At 48.3% G+C, this 21,212-nt stretch overlaps 1 protein-coding gene across 6 annotated transcripts in view; it reads right to left on the bottom strand.

Moving 5' to 3' along the window:
• Positions 1-21,212, bottom strand: part of DMC1 (DNA meiotic recombinase 1) — a 530,416-nt gene that overhangs the window by 297,048 nt on the left and 212,156 nt on the right. For all 6 annotated transcript variants that reach the window (XM_040359476.1, XM_040359477.1, XM_040359474.1 and 3 more), the window contains 2 exons: positions 20,273-20,325; positions 9,128-9,169 (listed from right to left, as the gene is read on the bottom strand). In XM_040359476.1, coding sequence (XP_040215410.1) covers positions 9,128-9,169; positions 20,273-20,325 — 95 coding nt within the window. The remainder of the gene's footprint in view (positions 1-9,127; positions 9,170-20,272; positions 20,326-21,212) is intronic.

The following is a 21,212-nucleotide window of genomic DNA, read 5'->3' as shown; positions in this document are numbered from 1 at the left end:
AAGGAGGGGTGGGTGCTGTGTCTGTCCATGAAGTGGATTTTACGGTGAGTACAAAAAATCCTATTTTCTCTTCCGTTCATGGACAGACACAGCAGCATTGACCTTATGGACGTCCCTAGGCAGTGTCAAAAATTTCGAGGGGTGGGAAAAAACACAGCAAACCAAGCTTCACCCCAATCAAACCAAAGTTCCTCAACGGAGGAAACTTCAACCTTAAACTGCCGCCTGTAAAACCTTGCGGCCAAAGTAGGCATCTGAAGATGCACTCACATCCACCAAAATTTGAAAAGGTGTGGATTGACGACCAGGTCGCCGCCTTGCAAACCTGAAAGACAGACGTTTAATCCTTATGGATGACCAAGTAGGGAGCCTTGCAGGACAAGGCCGCCAGTTCAGATACCCGTCTGACCGAGGTAATTGCCACCAGAAAAAAACACCTTCTGGGACAGAGTCAACAAAGGAATCTTCCGAATGTCCTCAAACGGAGCTTCTTGAAGGGCCGAAAGAACTAAATTCAAGTCCCAAGGAGGCAGTGGAGGACGCACAGGAGGGGCTACATGCCGGACCCCCTGCACAAACGTACGCACCAAGGAGTGCGCCGCCAACGGTCGCTGAAAGTAGACAGCTACAGCCGAGATTTGGCTCTTAACCGTACTTAAGGCAAGAGCCTGATCCACTCCACGCTGGAAAAACAGCAGAATCCGGGACACCACGTATGTACGGGGGTGCCACTTCATCTCTTCACACATAGAAATGTAGGCCTTCCACGTACGATGGTAAATCTTACTTGAAGTGGACTTCCATGCTTGTAGCATGGTAGAAATCACCGAGCCCGACAGGCCTCGGTCCTTCAACACCTGGCTCTCAACAGCCACGCCGTCAAGCCAGTGACTGTAAAGCAGGGTGAAAGATAGGACCTTGCGACAGAAGGTCTTCTCTCAGGGGTAGACGCCAGAGGGACGACTGCCACCAGACGCACCAGGTCCGCGTACCAGGGACAGCGCGGCTAATCCGGAGCGATCAGGATTGTTGGTATCCCCTCGGCTTCCACCGGCGCGGAAGAAGCTGCAGGGGAGGGAAGGCGTATATTAGGCGATAGTGACCCCAAGATGCCAACACGTCTGACACGTCCGCCCACGGGTCCCTCGACCTGGTCACGAATCGTGACACCTTCCAATTGAGACGGGACGCTAGAAGGTCCACGTCTGGAATGCCCCATTTTTGGCACAGAGTCTGAAAACACCTCCGGGTGCAGCGACCATTCTGCTTGGTCTAGCCTTTGGCGACTTAGATAGTCGGCTTGCCAATTCAGCACCCCCGGAATGTACACCGCCGACAGAGCTGGAACGTAGCTTTCGGCCCACCGGAGGATGTGCACGACTTCCGTCGCTGCATCCGAGCTTCGTGTGCCCCCCTGATGATTGACGTATGCCACAGCCATGGCGTTTTCGGACTGGATTCTGATCGGTCGACCTTGCAGACCCAGAGACCACTTGGAGAGACACAACTCCAAGTGGTCGCTCGTAGTACCGGAGATGTCAGTCACCACACTAGGGAGGACTTGGTCAGTCGACTCACCCGAATCTGGTAATCCAGAGACGAAGGAAGCTTGTTCCAACGTGACAGAATCTCTTTCTGTAACACTCGGGTGTGGAATTGGGCATACGGAACTGCCTCTAAAGAGGCCACCATCAGACCCAGCACTCATGCAAAAGTGAAGCAACGCCCATTTCTGGGTCGCCAACGCTGCACCGCAGATTGCAGAGTCTGCAGTTTTTCCGCTGGGAGAAAAACTCTCGCCTCCGAGGAATCCAGGACCAACCCCAGATATTCCAGCCGCTGAGACGGTACCAATACTGACTTCTGGATATTCAGCAGCCAACCGAATTCTCGGAGGGTCTGACAGGTGATAGACACATCCTCTTCTAATTCCGAGCTTGAGGAAGCTCTCAGAAGAAGGTCGTCCAGGTATCCCACGATAACGATCCCACGCTGCCGCAGCAGGGCCAGAATCGGGGTGAGCACCTTGGTTAAAAAACCTTGGTGCCGAAGCCAGGCCGAATGGGAGGGCCACAAATTGAAAATGGTCCTCCCCGACCGCAAAGCGCAGAAACCTCTGGTGTTTTGCGCATTCAGGGATATGCAGGTACGCATCCTTGATATTCAGGGATGCTAGGAAATTCCCCTGATGGAGCGCTGCTATTACTGAGTGAATCGACTCCATCCTGAATTTTTGCGCTTTGACAAAGCAATTGAGGGCCTTGAGGTCCAGGACCGGACGGACCCCGTCCTTCTTGGGGACTACAGATTGGAGTAAAACCCCTGAAACCGTTCAGTTAAGGGGAACCGGTACAACCAACCCCCTGCCCAGTAGATCCTGGACAGCTCCTGACAGGTCCTTCAGGCGATCCAGAGGAAGCCGGAGGTTGGAGGGAAAAAATCTGTTTGGTGGACATCTTGTACCCCGAGGAAACTACTTCGCAAGCCCAACGGTTGGAAAAAAGAGACCTCCACCGAGCCGCGAATTCGCAAAGCCGGCCCCCCCACCCGGGATGTGGACGGGGGCAAACCTTCATGTGGAGGCAGGCTTGTTGGGCTTGCGGTACCAGGGGCGCTTTTGCCCTTCAGTGGACGTCTTGGCACCCTGAAAACGTTTTCCTACCGCATTTGGCGGGCGGAAAAAAACGCTTGGGGGTAGTAAATGAGGGCCCTTGCCTATGGCGAGGCTCCTTACCCTTCCCAGATTGCGGGAGCAGAGTGCTCTTACTGCCTGTGGCATCTTTGATGATGTCATCCAGGGACGCCCCAAAAAGCCGTTCACCCTGAAAGGGTAAGTCCACCAGGTACTTTTTAGAGGACTGGTCCGCAGACCAACACTTTAGCCACACAAGGCGGCGTAGTACCACCGCGTAGGCGGAGGCCCTGGAGAGCAAGGGCAGCGTATCCAGGGCCAACTCAGACAAATTTCAGACCTTGCACCAACTGGTCGGCCAGGTCCACGCAGGTCTCAGAAGCATTCTGCGCCTCTAGCTCCCGCACCAGGGACTTAGCCGGTTCGGTAAGGGTCTGCGACTGCACTGCCCAGGGGGTGGGCCCTCTGGTCATAACCGCTCACCCTGCAGTCAGCAGCTCAGTTCGTCTAAAAGCAATACAAACTTAAAAAGGAGGGGTGGGTGCTGTGTCCGTCCATGAACTTCAGAGAAAAGGATTTTACGGTGAGTACAAAAATCCTATTTTCTCTTTCGTTCATGGACAGACACAGCTCCAAATTATCTTGACATTAGGGACATCCCCAAGCAGTGTCAAAAAATGAGGGGTGGGCACGGCAAGCAAACCAACTTCCACCCAAAAAACAAACAGTGCTCCTCAACGGAGGAGTTGCAACCTTTAACAGCCGCCTGCAAAACTTTGCGGCCGAAGCAAGCATCTGCAGATGCATGTACATCAACCTTGTAAAATTTAGTGAAGGTGTGAATGGATGACCAGGTCACCACCTTACACACCTGTGAGACGAACGCTTGATGCCGGAAGGCCCAGAAAGCACCTACGCTCTGCTTGAATGCGCCTTGACAGGAAAGGGAGGCGCCCACCCCTGTAGAGCATAGGCCTGAATCACGATCTGTCTGATCCCCCGAGAAATGGTGGCCGACGAGACCATCAGACCCTTCTTTGGACCAGTCACCGAGTCTGACCTGAGTCGGAACAAAGCCGTAGCAGATAGATATACTCGCAGAGCTCAGACAACATCCAAGGAATGTAGAGCAACCTCTTTTGGATGCAACGGCCGAGGACACAGGGACAGAAGCACTATGTCCTCATTAAGATGAAAGGCCGAAACAACCTTTGGAAGAAAAGAAGACCGCCTTATCCTTGTGGAGGATCAAGTAGGGGGACTTGCAAGACAAGGCCGCCAATTCAGAAACCCTCCTGACAGATGTAATGGCCACCAGAGAGAGTGTCAAAAGGGGAATCTCTCTGATGTTCTCAAAGGGAGGTTTCTGAAGTGCCGAGAGCACCAGATTCAAATCCCACGGGGGTAGGGGTGGCCGAACTGGAGGGGCCAGATGTCGAACCCCTTGCACAAACGTTCTCACCAGTTGATGAGTCGCCAAGGGACGTTGAAAGAAAAACAGCCAAGGCTGAAATCTGCCCCTTTATGGTGCTTAGAGCAAGACTTTGATCAACCCCACGCTGCAAAAACAGCAGGATTCTGGAAACCGAATAAGACCATGGGCGCTACTCCATCTCCTCACACATGGGGATGTAGGCCTTCCACGTGCCATGTTAAATCTTCCTAGAAGAAGATTTCAGTGCCCGCAGCATGGTGGAAATTACAGAGTCAGACAGACCCTGGTCCCTCAGAACCTGACTTTCAATAGCCATGCCGTTAAAGCCAGCGACTGTAAAGCAGGATGAATAGGACCTTGCGACAGAAGGTCCTCCCGCATTGGCAGTCATCAAGGGACATCCGCCACCAGGCGTACAATGTCGGCGTACCAGAGCGCTGAGGCCAATCTGGAGCAATTAGAATCACCAGGATCCCCTCGGTCTCCACCCTGCAAAGCAGACGAGGAAGAAACTTCAAGGGGGGGAAGGCATATATCAGCCGATGACCCCATGGAGCCACCAACGCATCCATCGTGTCTGCCCAGGGATCTTTTGTTTTTGTTTACAAACGGTTTATTGAAAAAAAATTAAGTCTCAGTACAATTTATAGGGATCTTTTGACCTGGCCACAAACCTCAATACCTTCCGATTGAGTCGAGAAGCCAGGAGATCCATGTCTGGCGTGCCCCATCTCCGGCAAAGTAGCTGAAACACATCTGGGTATAGTGACCATTCTCCTTGGTCCAACATCTGGAGACTTCGGTAGTCTGCTTGCCAGTTTTCTATGCCCGAAATGTATACGGCCGACAGGGCCGGCACACTTCGTTCTGCCCACCGAAGGATGCGAGAGACCTCCAATGCTGCAGCCAAGCTTCTTGTTCCTCCGTGGTGGTTGACATACGCCACCGCCGTTGCGTTGTCCGACTGGATCCTGACTGGATGTCCCTGAAGCCTCAGAGCCCAAGTGGAGAGGCACAATCTGATCGCCCGAAGTTCCAACACATTGATCGGTAGACAGGATTCCTCCTGGGTCTATCGACCCTGTGTTGACCGAACACCCCCTCAGCCGGTCAGGCTGGCGTCCGTCGTGATCCCCGTCCAGTGAAAAAGGAAGGCACGACTTCCCAGACTGAAGAGCCAGAGACCTCAGCCACCATACCAGGGAAGCCCTGACTAGTTGACTTACCCGGATTTGACAATCCAGGGACAACGGAGACTTGTCCCCCTGGGCGGTGCTGTTCGGCTTTGCTGTATTACATGTTTTTTTAACCATTTAACATGTCTGCCTAGTCCTCTCCTGATAGACGGAACATAACCCTACTGTCAAGATTATTTGGAGCTGTGTCCGCCCATGAACGAAAGAGAAATTTAAATTCATCAGCATACATGGCAAGTTTATGATAACCCCAATTCATGTGGAGGCCCTGTAGGTGGGAGCTTAATCTAAAAAAGGGTATAAACATAAGCAAAGACATCCTTGAGTCACATTTCTTATATGAAAAAGGTTTGAGATAGCACCATTAATTTCAACCTTGGCTAATGGGGAGGAATATAGCACCAACAACTATTTCTTCATCCTCCCCCCCAACCTATATGGGGAAAAGAAGGGCCAAATCCACTCTGACAAATGCACTCTGTAAAAGCACTAGAGGATTGTGTTTCGTTTGGAAGAAGTGGATGGCATTTAGAACCCACTGAATATTGTCCCTACCCTTCCCACTAGGCACTAATCCAGACAGGTCTGGGTGGATGAAAGCAATCTGGAAGAAAGGATCTACGTGAATATCTTTAAATCTGCATTAAGCAGGGAAACGGGATGGGCACAGCATAGGGTAGGATTCTTGCCTTCTTTCGGAACAACTTTTATGTGTTCCTTTACCTCTGGGAGTGAATGGCTTTCCCTGAGTTATAGACCTGCAAAAATCTGTCGGCCAAGCGGTCCTGAAAGGTCTTTTAGTAGACCAGAGTGAAACCATCTAGGCGCCTTGCCTGCTTTCATAGATTTTATTTTCACAAAAACATTTTGAGGTATGATACCTGCAGAGAGTTTAGGCATGCCAGAAGCTTGGATACACTGTGGGGCTGCCATCTGTTTGGACTCAAAAGAGTGATTGTGTCATATCTCCTGGATTACAGAGGGCGGAGTAATATTCTTTAAAGGCCCTAGCTATGTCGTAATTTGTCGAATACAATTGCTAAAGAAAAGACGTCTATCCTGCCACTAGCAAAAAAATAAATAAATATTGTAATGGGATCATTGGTTTCTTTTTATGCCTCTGGTACTGCTTGCTACAAAAAAACTGAGGTGTGTTGGTATGATTTAACCTTTCATCTTTAAGAAAATATAGTCAAAAATAAAAATTGTACCATCATCCTAATATTCTAGTAAAGAATAGTGGGTCCCAGGGAATCCCCACAATCCCTGAGGCTCCAACAGGAGAAGAGGTGGGCGGGGAGGACTATAGCGGTACTTTAAAGATTGGTTGCAAGCAACCGGAGTGAGTCACATTAGATAAATTGTAGAAAAATGTATTCACATAAATACATTAAACAAAATAAAAAATACATCACATTTAAAAAAAACAACAACAATACAAACATGTTTGTATTGTTGTTGTTTTTTTAAATGTGATGTATTTTTTATTTTGTTTAATGTATTTATGTGAATAAATTTCTCTACAATTTATCTAATGTGACTCACTCCGGTTGCTTGCAACCAATCTTTAAAGTACCGCTATAGTCCTCCCCGCCCACCTCTTCTCCTGTTGGAGCCTCAGGGATTGTGGGGATTCCCTGAGGTGTGTTGGTAGTAGAAGGGATTTTTCTGGGCTGGCCTATAGTTTTTTTGTTTGCCAATGTTCAATCCTTCTGTAGGTGGCAGTATAAAACGCAAAAGTTTTCCTGTGTCCCTCAAACAAAGACCAAACACCTGTATGCCTGTGTTACAAAAGTGTACTTCTTATTCCCACATTCAATGAGATGTCCTTCACTGAAAGGTTGGAAATGATCCACTTCCAGCTGGCATTTAATAACCAAAAATCAGTCATATCACCGTCCCAAATCCTATGTGACCTCAGTTATGATGTAAGATAAATATTGTAACATATCCCTGATCATGACTGTCAATTGGAGCATTGTGCAAGGGGAGTGCAGACTGCTGGAGACCCAGCCCACTTCCTTGTGTGTGAGAGCAGAAGTCCAACTGTCCATGGCATACTGCTAAGGCTGGGTTCACACTACGGTTTTCCCGTCCGTCAGCCGCATACGATTTATATGAAAAAACGTATGCGGCTGAAACGGACGGGAACGTATGGAACCGCACACATGTGCGTTTTCCATTGACATTAATGTTAAAGGAAAACGTATGCGGTTGCCATACTGTTTTAAAAACGACCGCAAAACCGTGGTTGAACACGGTTTTGGGTACGTTTAAAAAACGTTTTGCCAGCAAATCGCACGCACCCGGATGCATCCGAGTGCATACGATTTGCAATGCATTCTCTATCTATACGTTTTCCCGTCCGGGCCCGTACGTTTTCAATACTGAAATCGTATGCGGCTGACGGACGGGAAAACCGTAGTGTGAACCCAGCCTAAGACATGGTATTTTAACCCTTGCTGCAGCAGTATGTAAAAGAAATTGAAAAAAAAAAAAAGGCATATTTATTACTACAGTATATACAAAGCCCGACTGTCTTAAGCCCTTTTCACGCGGGCAGACCGTTTCACTGGATGGGGGATCAGTTTTTTCAGCGGACCTAGTATATACTGTAGTAATAAATATGCCTTTTTTTTCTATTTCTTTTACATACTGCTGCAGCAAGGGTTAAAATACCATGTCTTAGCAGTATGCCATGGACAGTTGGACTTCTGCTCTCACACACACTGAACGGGCGTTTCATGCAAGTCTATGGAGCATCGGATGTCAGCGGTGACCATGTCCGCTGACATCCGATCCGATAAAATCAGACGTATGGCGAATGTATGGGATCAGGTGAGATCTGATGAAAACGGACATGCTGTCCGTTTTTCATCCGATCTCTCTATAGCAAGCAGTGGCGCTCGACAAGCCCCTCCCCGCTCAGTGAGCAGAGAGGGACTCGTCATCCCCCGGCTCAGTGGAGATCAATGGAGAGATCTTCCGCTGAGCTGGCGGACCGCTGCAACGGATCCACCCCGTGTGGAAGGGTCTTAGGCCGCGTACACACGGTCGATCCAAACCGATGAGAATGGTCGGTCTGATGTGCGTACACACCATCATTCCAAAAACCGATCGGGTCAGAACGCGGTGACGCAAAACACACGTCGTGCTGAAAAAAAACGAAGTTCAATGCTTCCAAGCTTGCGTCGACTTGATTCTGAGCATGCGCGGGTATTGAACCGATGCTTTTCTGTACTAACCATCGGTTTGGACCGATCGGTCAGCGGTCCATCGGTACGATTTTAAAGCATGTTTTAACATTTTGGACCGAAGGACAACAGACCGATGGGCCATACACACGGTCGGTTTGGACCGATGAAACTGAACTTCGGTCCATTCTCATCGGTTTGGAACGACCGTGTGTACGAGGCCTAACATTAACAACAATTCTGACAAGAAAAAAAAGTACCTTAGACCCCAGTTTTCAGTCTGTTTGCACACGCAAACATTATGTAAAATTTGTGCCTTTGTCAAAAAGCACATCTGCGATTTCTCATGAGATTTGTAATCCTCAACCTTAAAAGGATCCTGCGAGAAGACCATGTGAGGGCCAGGGTCTACGGCTGTGATGGCGAACCTTGTCACCCCAGATGTTTTGGAACTACATTTCCCATGATGCTCATACACTCCTGCAGTGCAGTGGAGCATCATGGGAAATGTAGTTTCAAAACATCTGGGGTGCCAAGGTTTGCCATCACTGGTCTACGGTAAGTCATTTTTTACTTTTTTGGTAATTATCTTTCTTTCAAATTGTGTTTTATATGTAAAAAGCACAAAAAATTCATGTTAGAAGCTATAGGTGTAGAATAATATACATACCACAAAGTGTATGAGACAGCTGGGTTTTTCCAGTTCTGAATTCTAAGCATTAAGAAAAATATGTGCATGAATATCTTGTTTGACAGCTCGTTCATAATTGTAACAAAAATCTGTGAATGCTAAAGACAGTAAATCTAAAAATGTCATGCTAAATGTCTTACCTGATTTTCAATTCCTAAACATATTGGCTCGGATTCACGTAGAGTGGCGTACATTTGTGCGGGCGTAGCGCATCTCATATGCGCTACGCCGATGTAACATAGAGAGGCAAGAACAGTATTCACAAAGCACTTGCTCCCTATGTTGCACCGGCGTAGCGTAAATTGGTCTTGGCCTAATTCAAAGTAGGAAGGAAGTGGGCGCGATCCATTTAAATGAAGCGTGACCCCATGCAAATGAAGGGCCGAACGAACGGCGCATGCTCAGAATCACGTCGAATATACTCCCTAAGATACGACGGCTCAATGCCTACGACGTGAACGTAACCTACGCCCAGCCCCATTCACGTACGACTTACGTAAACAACGTAAAATACGACGGCTGTTCCGTCGTCCATACCTTTGCATGGGATGCGCCTCCTATAGGTGGAATAACTTTACGCCGGACATACGCCTTACGTAAACGGCGTATACTACTGCGACGGGCGCAAGTACGTTTGTGAATCGGCGTATCTCGGTCATTTGCATATTCGACGCGGAAATCAATGGAAGCGCACCTTGCGGCCAGCGTAAATATGCGCCCAGGCTCCGACGGCATAGGAAACTTACGTCGGTCGGATGAAGCCACATTTCAGGCGTATCTAGCATTAAGAATCAGGCGCATAGATACAACGGCGCATCTGTGCACTTACGCGGCGTATATAAAGATACGTCGGCGTGAGTGCTTTAAGAATCCGGGCCATTATCTTTTTTCTCTCTTTTGCGTTGTTCATTTTAGACGTAGCTATCTCATCCTTTACCCTTTCAGTCATCTGCTTATAAAATAAAATACTAATTTTCAAATTCATCTACCGCATCTCATGCACAGAACACCTGATAGATTTTTGGCATCAGTAGAACTTGCTTACAGCTACCAAGCAGATTCAATCCCATAATTGAGGTTTGAATGTTACTGTTGGTACACCAAGCAGGGAGAAAAGGGCCATGACGCAACACAGATTTGCATGCACACCCAACCACCCTAAATGTGAGAAGTTCTCTAGAATCTTGCTGCTCCATGAAACTTGTACCGTAATAACCTGATTGTACTTTAGGGTCCTTTCACACTGATATGTTTTTCCTGCGTTTTTCTTGAAAGATAAAAAAGCAGGAAAACATTTTTTCTTTCAAACCTATGGGACTTTTCACACCACTGCACTGTGGGTGTGGTACATTTTATAAAGTTCTGCATGTTGCATCTTTGGTGCAGTTTCAAAAGTCGCAGCTTCCCATTGAAATTAATTAAAAATCATGGTAAAAAACGCACCTGCAAATTGCACTTTTGGTGCAATTTTGAGGCACATGTAGATTTTTCACAGGTGCATGCACCCCAAAGATGCACCAGAAATGCAGGGGAAACTCATCTGAAATGTGGCAAAAATCAATGTGATTTTACCAGGATTTTGGTACAGAGCAGTGTAAAAGGGGCCTTATGCCTTGTACACACAATCGGAATTTCCGTCGGAAAAAACTCAGACAGATTTTTCAGACGGAATTCTGTTCAAGCTGTCTTGCATACACACTGTCACACCAAATTCCGATCGTCAAGAACGCAGTGACGTACAACACTACGATGAGCCGAGAAAAATTAAGTTCAATGCTTCTGAGCATGCGTCGACTTGATTCTGAGCATGCATGTTTTTTTCCATCGGAGTTCCATACAGACAAATGGAATTTCCGATATAAATTTTCTAAGTATGTCGGAATTTCTGAAGGAAAAACTCAGATGGGGCACACATCAGAAATTCTGATCGTGTGTACGCGGCATATGAATAGCTAAGTTTGACTTTAATGCAGCTTCAGTGTTTCCTGGCTAGCATTGGCACTATAATAGCGGATTGCATTAATGTATCTTCAGGCAGAAGTCAAAAGCACCCAATGATTGAGTAATAGATTCATTTTAAAGTATTAATACTTTTCAGCTGTTAAAAGTATCTGAATTAGCTTTCTGTAATTACTTTAGAGAAAAGGGGCAGCAGTGTCAGCCAGTCAGACTCTAGTGCGGGCATCACTAAATGTCGGCCTGCGGTCCGCGTCCGGCCCGAGCTGCTGCTCCTTCCGGACCGCGGCAATCGCACCATTTAGTCGCCGCTTTTGTCCCCAGCCTCCTCCGCTATTATTAGCAGAGGAGCGGACGGCGGGACAATCCCGGACAGTGGGCGGGACCAGAGAGGTAGCTGCCTGTCATGTTAGATGGGAGGTGATTGGCTGCTAGGAGGCGGTCCTAGCAGCCAATCACCAGTTTGCCGAAAAGTCAACCCGACAGCTCCCGCGCCTTCAGTCCATGACTATCCCGCCTCCCGCCCACCGCTTTGTGAAAGGTAGGAGTAGAGAGGGAAGGGAGGAAAAAGTATGAAAATGTTAAGAATAGGGAGCGGGGGCAGTGCTGTGTGTGTGGATGGGAGGGGGGTCATGTAAAGGGGGCATCATTGTAAAGGGGGCAGTACTGTGTGGGGGGGGATATGTGATGGGGGCAGTACTGTGTGGGGGGATATGTGATGGGGCAAAACTGTGTGGGGGGGATATGTGATGGGGCAATACTGTGTGGGAGGGATATGTGATGGGGCAATACTGTGTGGGGGAATATGTGATGGGGCAATACTGTGTGGGGGAATATGTGATGGGGCAATACTGTTTGGGGGAATATGTGATGGGGCAATACTGTGTGGGGGAATATGTGATGGGGCAATACTGTGTGGGGGGATATGTGATGGGGCAATACTGTGTGGTGGGATATGTGATGGGGGTCATGTAAAGGGGGCAATACTGTGTGGGGGATATGTGATGGGGCAATACTGTGTAGGGGATATGTGATGGGGCAATACTGTGCGGGAGATATGTGATGGGGGTCATGTAAAGGGGGCAAAACTGTGTGGGGGGATATGTAATGGGGCAATACTGTGGGGGGGGGAATATGTGATGGGGTAATACTGTGTGGGGGGGATATGTGATGGGGCAATACTGTGTGGGGGGATATGTGATGGGGCAATACTGTGTGGGGGAATATGTGATGGGGCAATACTGTGTGGGGGAATATGTGATGGGGCAATACTGTGTGGGGGAATATGTGATGGGGCAATACTGTGTGGTGGGATATGTGATGGGGGTCATGTAAAGGGGGCAATACTGTGTGGGGGGATAGGTGATGGGGCAATACTGTGTAGGGGATATGTGATGGGGCAATACTGTGTGGGAGATATGTGATGGGGGTCATGTAAAGGGGGCAAAACTGTGTGGGGGGGGGGATATGTAATGGGGCAATACTGTGGGGGGGAGGAATATGTGATGGGGTAATACTGTGTGGGGGGGATATGTGATGGGGCAATACTGTGTGGTGGGATATGTGATGGGGGTCATGTAAAGGGGGCAATACTGTGTGGGGGATATGTGATGGGGCAATACTGTGTAGGGGATATGTGATGGGGCAATACTGTGTGGGATATATGTGATGGGGGTCATGTAAAGGGGGCAAAACTGTGTGGGGGGGATATGTAATGGGGCAATACTGTGGGGGGGAGGAATATGTGATGGGGTAATACTGTGTGGGGGGGATATGTGATGGGGCAATACTGTGTGGTGGGATATGTGATGGGGTCATGTAAAGGGGGCAATACTGTGTGGGGGATATGTGATGGGGCAATACTGTGCAGGGGATATGTGATGGGGCAATACTGTGTGGGAGATATGTGATGGGGGTCATGTAAAGGGGGCAAAACGGTGTGGGGGGATATGTAATGGGGCAATACTGTGGGGGGGGGGGGAATATGTGATGGGGTAATACTGTGTGTGGGGGGATATGTGATGGGGCAATACTGTGTGGGGGGATATGTGAAGGGGGCAATACTGTGTGGGGTGATATGTGAAGGGGGTAATACTGTGTGGGGTGATATGTGAAGGGGGTAATACTGTGTGGGGTGATATGTGAAGGTGGTAATACTGTGTGGGGTGATATGTGAAGGGGGGCAATACAGTGTGGGGTGATATGTGAAGGGGGGCAATATTGTGTGGGGTGATAGGGGTGATACTGTGAAGGGGAGCAATACTGTGTGGGGGTGATATGTGAAGTGGGGTAATACTGTGTGGGGGGATATGTGAAGTGGGGTAATACTGTGTGGGGGGATATGTGAAGTGGGGTAATACTGTGTGGGGGAATATGTGAAGTGGGGTAATACTGTGTGGGGTGATATGTGAAGGGGGACAGGGCTATGGTGAGGAAGATGTGAAGGGGACAAGCAGCTGCGCACAAAATGAGGTGCTGCACAGAAGACGTGAAGGGGTACCATTGACTCCTAAATGCACTAAAATGCAAAGTGCAATTTTCTGCACATGGAAATTGCATGGTACAAACGCATCATGCAGTTTCCATGTGGCTGCCTTTTAAAAAAGATGGCAGGACCTTTTCCCAGCAGAAACACAGGTGCAGCAGCCCATTCAAACGAATGGTGTGTCGTGCCTGCACCCCTGGGCTGCGATGTAAAGAATCGGGGTAATCGCACAAAAATGCGATGCGGACCTCGGCTGGAAGAAAATGTTACTAATCGGACCTCCATGAATTTTAATTCAATACCCCTGCTCTAGTGTGTTGGACAGCACTGTCAATTTAACACAAGGAACATTCTTACAGTAGTGAAGGGCACACAGATACACATGCAATGCCCAATAAAAAAAAGGATTTTTTTGTACTTACCGCAAAATCCTTTTCTCTGTTGTCCATGGACGGACACAGCCTTCTCAAGTCTTGACAAGTGGGACGTCCCCAAGCAGTGTCAAAAAAACAAGGGGTGGGAACAGTATCAGTAAAAAACAAACAACTTCACCCCAAACAAGCAGAGCTCCTCAATGGAGGAGGTGCAACTTTAAACAGCCGCCTGCAAAACCTTGCGGCCGAAGGAAGCATCTGAAGATGCACTCACATCAACCTTGTAAAATTTGGAAAAGGTGTGAACAGACGACCAAGTCGCTGCTTTGCACACCTGTGGAGACAGACGCTTGATGTCGGAAAGCCCAGGACGCACCAATTGCCCTGGTTGAATGTGTCATGATCGGAAAGGGGGGTGCCCTCCCCTTAAGAGCATAGGCCTGTATGGCGGTCTGTCTGATCCACTGAGAAATGGTGGATGACGAGACCGTCCGGCCCTTTTGTGGACCGGATACCGACACAAAAAGTAAGTCAGACCTCCGAAACAGAGCCGTAGCAGACAGGTACACCCGCAAAGCGTGTACCACGTCCAACGTATGTACCGCAACCTCCTAAGGATGTGCCGGCCGAGGACACAGGGATGGAACTATTATGTCCTCGTTAATGTGAAAGGCCGAAACCACCTTCGGAAGAACCAAGGCCGCCAACACCGCCTTATCCTTATGGAGGACCAAGTATGGCGACTTGCAGGACAAGGCCGCCAACTCAGAAACCCGTCTGACAGAAGTAATGGCAACCAAAAAGGCCACCTTCTGAGATAGTGTCAAGAGAGGAATCTCTCTGATGTCTTCAAAGGGAGGTTTCTGAAGAACCGAGAGCACCAGATTCAAATCCCAAGGGGGAAGAGGCTGTTTAAGACGGGGAAGAATATGACGAACCCCCTGCACAAAGGTACTCACCAGAGAATGGGCCGCCAATAGAACACAGCCAAGGCTGAAATCTGCCCCTTAATGTAATGGTGCTCAAGGCAAGTTTTTGATTCACTCCATGCTGTAAAAACAGCAGGATCCTGGACACAGAGTACGTCCGTAGATGCCACCCCATCTCTTCGCACATAGAGATGTAAGCCTTCCAGGTGTGATGGTATATCTTCCTGGAAGACGACTTCCGTGCCCTCAGCATGGTTAAAATAACCGAGTCGGAAAGACCCCGGTCCCTTAACACCTGGCTTTCAATCGCAATGCTGTTAAAGCCAGCGACTGTAAAGCAGGATGCAGTATGGGACCTTGAGACAGAAGGTCCTCCCGCATTGGCAGCCACCAGGGCACATCCACCACCAGGCGCACGAGATCGGCGTACCACGACGCCAATTTGGAGCGATTAGAATCATCGGGATCCCCTCGCCCTCCACTCTGCGGTGCAGCCGAGAAAGTAACTTCAACGGGGGAAAGGCATAAAGTAGCCGATACTGACCCCACGGGGCTACCACGCGTCTGCACAAGGCTCTCTGGACCTGGCCACGAACCTCGAAACCTTGCGATTGAGATGAGAGGCCAGGAGATCCGGTGTGCCCCACCTCCTGCAAAGGAGTTGAAACACCTCCGGATACAATGACCGTTCTCCCTGGTCCAGCATCTGGCGACTCAGGTAGTCTGCCTGCCAGTTTTCTACGCCCGGAATGTAGACGGCCGACAGAGGCGGCATGCTTCTTTCTGCCGAGCTCCGTGTTCCCCCCTGATGGTTGAGATATGCCACTGCCGTGGCATTGTCCGACTGGATCCCGATTGGGTGACCTTGCAACCTCCTTGATCACAAGGAGAGGCATAGCCTGATCGCCTGAAGTTCCAGGACATTGATCGGCAGATGGTATTCTTCTAGAGTCCAGCGACCCTGGGCCGACTGGACCCCCCAGACGCACCCCCAACCCGTGATGCTGGCGTTCGTCATAATCACCGTCCACTGATTCAGAGAAACCCTGACCAGGTGGCTGACCTGAACCTGACAATCCAGAGAAAATGGAGATTTGTTCCATTTGGACAGGATCTCCTTCTGCAACACTCGAGTGTGGAATTGGGCATATGGTACTGCCTCGAAGAAGGCTACCATCAAGCCCAGGACTCGCATGCAAAAACGGAGAGACGACCATTTGCGGGATGCCAACACTCACTGCAGACTGAAGAGTCTGCAATTTCTCCAGCGGTAGAAAGACCCTCGCTTCCGAGGAGTTCAGAATCAACCCCAGGTACTCCAAGCGCTGAGTCGGAACCAGGAATGACTTCTGAATGTTTAACACCCACCCGAATTCTCGGAGGGTCTGGCTGGCTATAGACACATCCTCCTCTAATTCTGAGCCAGAAACTGCTCTCAGAAGAAGATCATCAAAGTAGCCCACGATGGCAATGCCTCGCTGTCTCAAAGGAAAGGGCCACAAACTGATAGTGGTCCTCCCCTATCGCAAAGCGCAGAAACTTCTGGTGACTTGCGCAAATTGGGACATGCAAGTACGCGTCCTTGATGTCCAAGGACGCCAGAAAGTTCCCCGGGTGGAGTGCAGCTATAAACGAACTAATGGATTCCATGCGGAACTTCCTTACTCTCACGAAGACATTTAGGGCTTTGAGGTCCAGGATCGGACGGACCCCGTCCTTCTTTGGGACCACAAACAGATTAGAATAAAAACCCTGAAATCTCTTGTCTCGCGGGACGGGTATAATCATCCTGCAACTCAGCAAGTCCTGCACTACCCCTAACAGGGCAGCCCAACGAGCCGGAAGAAGAGGGAGACTTGGAGGGAAAGAATCTGTTCTGTGGCTAGGAAAGAAACTATCTTTTACCCCAAAGAGATCACCTCGCAGACCCACTGGTCAGAGAGCAGGGAGGTCCACCGAGCTGTGAACCAGCAAAGCCGTCCCCCCACCCATGAGTCGGGCGGGGGCAAGACTTGATGCAGTGGCGGGTTTGCATGCCGGCTTGTTCAGCTTATGCACCCAGGGACGTTTCTGTCCCCCAGCAGAGCTCTTGTTGGTCTGGGAGGGTTTACACACACAGCCCTGACTGAAGAAAATACTGCTTCTGCGTGGGAAAAGAAGTACCTGGCTTACGGCGGGGCTCCTTCCCCTTGATGGACTGAGGGAGGAGAGTGCTCTTACCCCAAGTGACATCCTTGATAACGCTGTCCAACAAAGAACCAAAAATCCTCCCACCTTTGAAGGGTAAATCTTCCAGGGCTTTTTTGGAAGCTTGGTCAGCAGACCAGCATTTCAGCCAAGTGAGGTGGCGCAAAACCACTGCCGAAACAGAAGCCCTGGATATCAAGGGGCTGCATCCAGACATATACAAGGCCCTGGACCAGCTGGTCCGCCAGCCTAATAACTTTGGGAGGGAGTTGGTGCTCCTTGACAGTCTGGTTCAAAATCTTGGCCCATTCAGTGAGTGTCTGAGACACCAGGGTTGTGGTCACAATATGCCGCAAGGCAGACCCCAGCATGGTAAACATGGAGCGGGTCAGAGCCTCGGACCTCCTATTAGTCTGGTCCTTAAAGGCATGGATCCCTTCTATAGGAAGAGTGGTCACTTTATTTAACCGGGCAACCGGAGGGTCCACTACCGGAGGAGAAGCCCACTTTAAGAGGCTCTCCTCAAAGGTATATCGAACCGTCAGGCGATGAGGAACTACAAAAGGCCTTTTGCGGCTTTTCCCATTCCGTATCAATAAATTTGTCAAAGAAGGGCACATAAGGAAAAACCTTCACAGAGCGGTCTGATTTGTGTGACCCAAAAAAGACCGAGCCCTCAGCGGAAGCCTCAGCAACACTATCCAGCTTAAGGGAGTCTTTTACAGCATTGATAAGTGCACTGACAAGTGCCCTGTCCCCTGGTGAGGAGCCCCCGTGACAGCAGCATTAGTAATGCAGTAGAGGGAAAAAAGAGCAGGGAAGGGAGGATAGGAGGACCCCCGAACCCTAGGAATGCTCAGCCGTACCGACCCACCTAGGCGGGAGGGACTGTACTTACCCGTCCATGCAAGGACCCACTGACACATTTCTGACAGGCATACAACCGTGTTGGAAGTAGCTGTCGGCCCGGTCTACTGTGAGTGAGACAACACCACAGCCCAGTCATATGTGGACCCTGGAGCAGAAAGCTCACTGGCCACCCCAGGAGTCATAGGGTATGTCGTGGCAAACCCAGCCTCTTTGCAAAGGTGTGCTCACGCTCGCTGGCCGGACAGAGGAGACTACAAGGATCTATATATTCAGCCTGTCTCAGCCGACAATTGATAGAAGATTCTTCAAGAAAAAATAAAATAAAAATACATTTTCCTCAGGGAGCTGGGCCCAAAAGGAGCCATATGTCCTTCTCCTTTGCTAGGCAGAAAGAAACCAAGGCTGCATGCTGCAGGGAGGAGGGTTATGTCCGGAGGGACCGCCCCCTGGGCGGGGCTGTTCAACTCTGTTAAAGCGGAGTTCCGGCCACAATTTCACTTTTTAAATATAAATACCCCTGTAATACACAAGCTTAATGTATTCTAGTAAAGTTGGCCTGTAAACTAAGGTCCGTTTTGTTAGGTTGTTACAGCATTTAGACACTTTATAAAATAGAAATTGACTGGGGCCATCTTAAGTGTGGGCATCATGAAGCCAGACTGTATGACTTCCTGGATTTCAGCCTTGCAGATCTCGAACATGCTCAGTGCTGCACAAGCAGTGTCAGATCAGGTTTCAGCACCTGTGCTGTCCAAGTCACATGATTCTTTGAGACTGGGGAGTGCACAGACTCCTGGAAAGTTACACCCACTACATTCCCAGGAGTCTGTGTGGTGTAGGTTAGGAAGCATTAAGCACCTAGGTGCATGAAGTGGGAAGATTAACTATTCTGCCTAGCAACAACACTTTTAAGGCATCTAAAAAAAAAAAAAAAATCGCAAAGGACTAATGACATTTTTTTAAAACTACTGATGTAATGTTATATTTATGGGTGGAACTCCACTTTAAAGTAACATGTGTTTAAATATCTAAAATGTTTCTGCCTAGTCCTCTCCTGTGAACAGGAACATAACCCACTTGTCAAGACTTGAGAAGGCTGTGTCTGTTCATGGACGATAAGAGAAATAATGTTTTTGAGGGAAAAAATGCAAAGCATTGAAGCACACCAACACACAAATATTATCGACACAATATCATGCGTGCTGTGGTTTGAATGAGCACTAAGCAGCAAGCAGGTCCTTATTCTTCAATCTTCATCGAAGAAAGGTGTAAAATAAAAAAAGTTCACCATTCTTAGCATTAGGCAAGTATCATTACTAGTGATACACCAAAAATTTTAGCCACCAAAAATTAATCGGTGGAAAATAGGGTTTTTAGCATTGTGCCAAAAGAAAAAAAAGGTGCAGATATTGGCTGCCAAAAACTCCCACAATTTTGTCGTGCTGGTGTGTTTTTCATAGGTTCAGTGACTCAAAAACGCAACACAGGTATATTTTTTATGCATTCTTGCTGCGTTTTCAATGCATTTCATTGGGGAGGTGCATTTCTGGGTGCGTTTTTTTTAAAAGACCACTTCAAAAAGGTGTTGATAATGGCTGATAATAAATCCATAATCATTTACATTCATGATATTAATTAAAAAGTCGAATAGAATACATTTATAAAAATATATATATTTTTTAAAACCCATAAATTTGAGCTTCAGTTTCAGCCAAGTGCATCCTGAATTTTCGGTTTCGGCACTGGAATTTTCTATTCGGCGCACCACTAATCATTATAGGTGCCTGCGCTCAAGCAATTAATTCTAAAGCCTGGTACACACAATCAAATTTTCCAAGGACAAAGTGTAGGACTTCTGTCCGAAGGACGTTGGCCAGGAATTTGTCTTGCATACAGCACACAATTGTTGGCCAACACAAAACTACATGGTTTTTCAGCTCTTTAGCGCCACCCTTTGGGCAACGTCTGCTAATGTTGTGTTATGGTTAGCATTGCTTCTGAGCATGCGTGTTTGTACTTTGGAGTTTTGTCTGATCGACTTCTGTACACATGATCGGATAATCCAACAACACATATTTTAAAGCTTGCTATCCAACATTTGTTGGCAGAAAATCCGATAATTGTTTGTTGGAGCATACAAACGGCCGGATTTTCCGACAACAGCCTGCCATCACACAATTCCCGCCTGGAAAATCCGATCGTGTGTACGGGCCTTAAGACAGGCAAATATTCCCAGTCTGGCCTTCTTAAGAAGATATCATATCCTCTACTGCCACTATTAATACAGTGTTAGTTCTTATATAGTTACATTTTGAAGAATTACCTCCAAAGGTCTCTGTTATTGCCATACTTTCAATTCCCCCTCCTAAAAGCTTGCTGGAAAATAAAAGTGCAGACTTAAATGATTATTTTTACCGCTTTATACATATTCTACAGTGCTGACAATGTGAGGATATAATGCTGTAATAACGACATCAAAATAATTTGGATGTCTAAACAAGCTTCTGATCTACAAGAAAACGTGATAAATAGGATTTTTACTTGCCATAAAATTTTTGCTTTGGATTCTATTGAGGACACACATTTATGGATAACAAGCAATCAAAAGGTTTTACTATTGCCTATTGAAATGGACACAGAATCTGAAGACCAGCCCCTAGAGCAGTGGTTCTCAACCTGGGGGTCGGGACCCCTTTGGGGGTCAAATGATGATTTGCCAGGGGTCACCGAATCCTGGGTTATTCCTAAAGCCTGCAGCGCTCTCACAGCCTATTTGCGGCTGTCCCAGCTGGGCAGTTCCTGGAGTCCATGGCCGCCCACTCAGCCACTTAACAGCCACCCATTCAGTTCACGGCATGGGTTGGGGGGCAGAGACTAGAGGTCAGCTGACTGGTGAGGAATGTGAAGTGGGGTGGAGGAGACCCCATCTCCTGATTTTGGCATAGGCGTCACTGCTACGAGACACCACAAAGTAGGAGACCCAGTGAGTAACATTACCTGTGATTAGAGTTGCCATTAAAAGTCCTCACTACAGTTCTCAGATCAGCAGATGACCTTCATCAAGAGCACCAAAGTTGGCCGATCAGAACTCCCCCCAGCATTGCCATTCCCATTCCCCCCACCAAGGTGTAAGAGAAGGAATAAAAATAGAGAATAAATGTAAAGGGAGAGGAAAAGAGGGGGAGGAACAAAGAAAAAGGGAAGAGAAAGAATAAGACAAAAAACAAGAAAGATGGCTAGAAAGAGGGATGGGGGGAAAAATA

The sequence above is a fragment of the Rana temporaria genome, chromosome 7 (genome assembly GCF_905171775.1).
Source record: "Rana temporaria chromosome 7, aRanTem1.1, whole genome shotgun sequence".
Classification (NCBI taxonomy): Eukaryota; Metazoa; Chordata; class Amphibia; order Anura; family Ranidae; genus Rana; species Rana temporaria.
The sequence above is the reverse complement of the archived record's forward strand: the minus strand, read 5'-3'. Positions and strand labels throughout refer to the sequence as shown.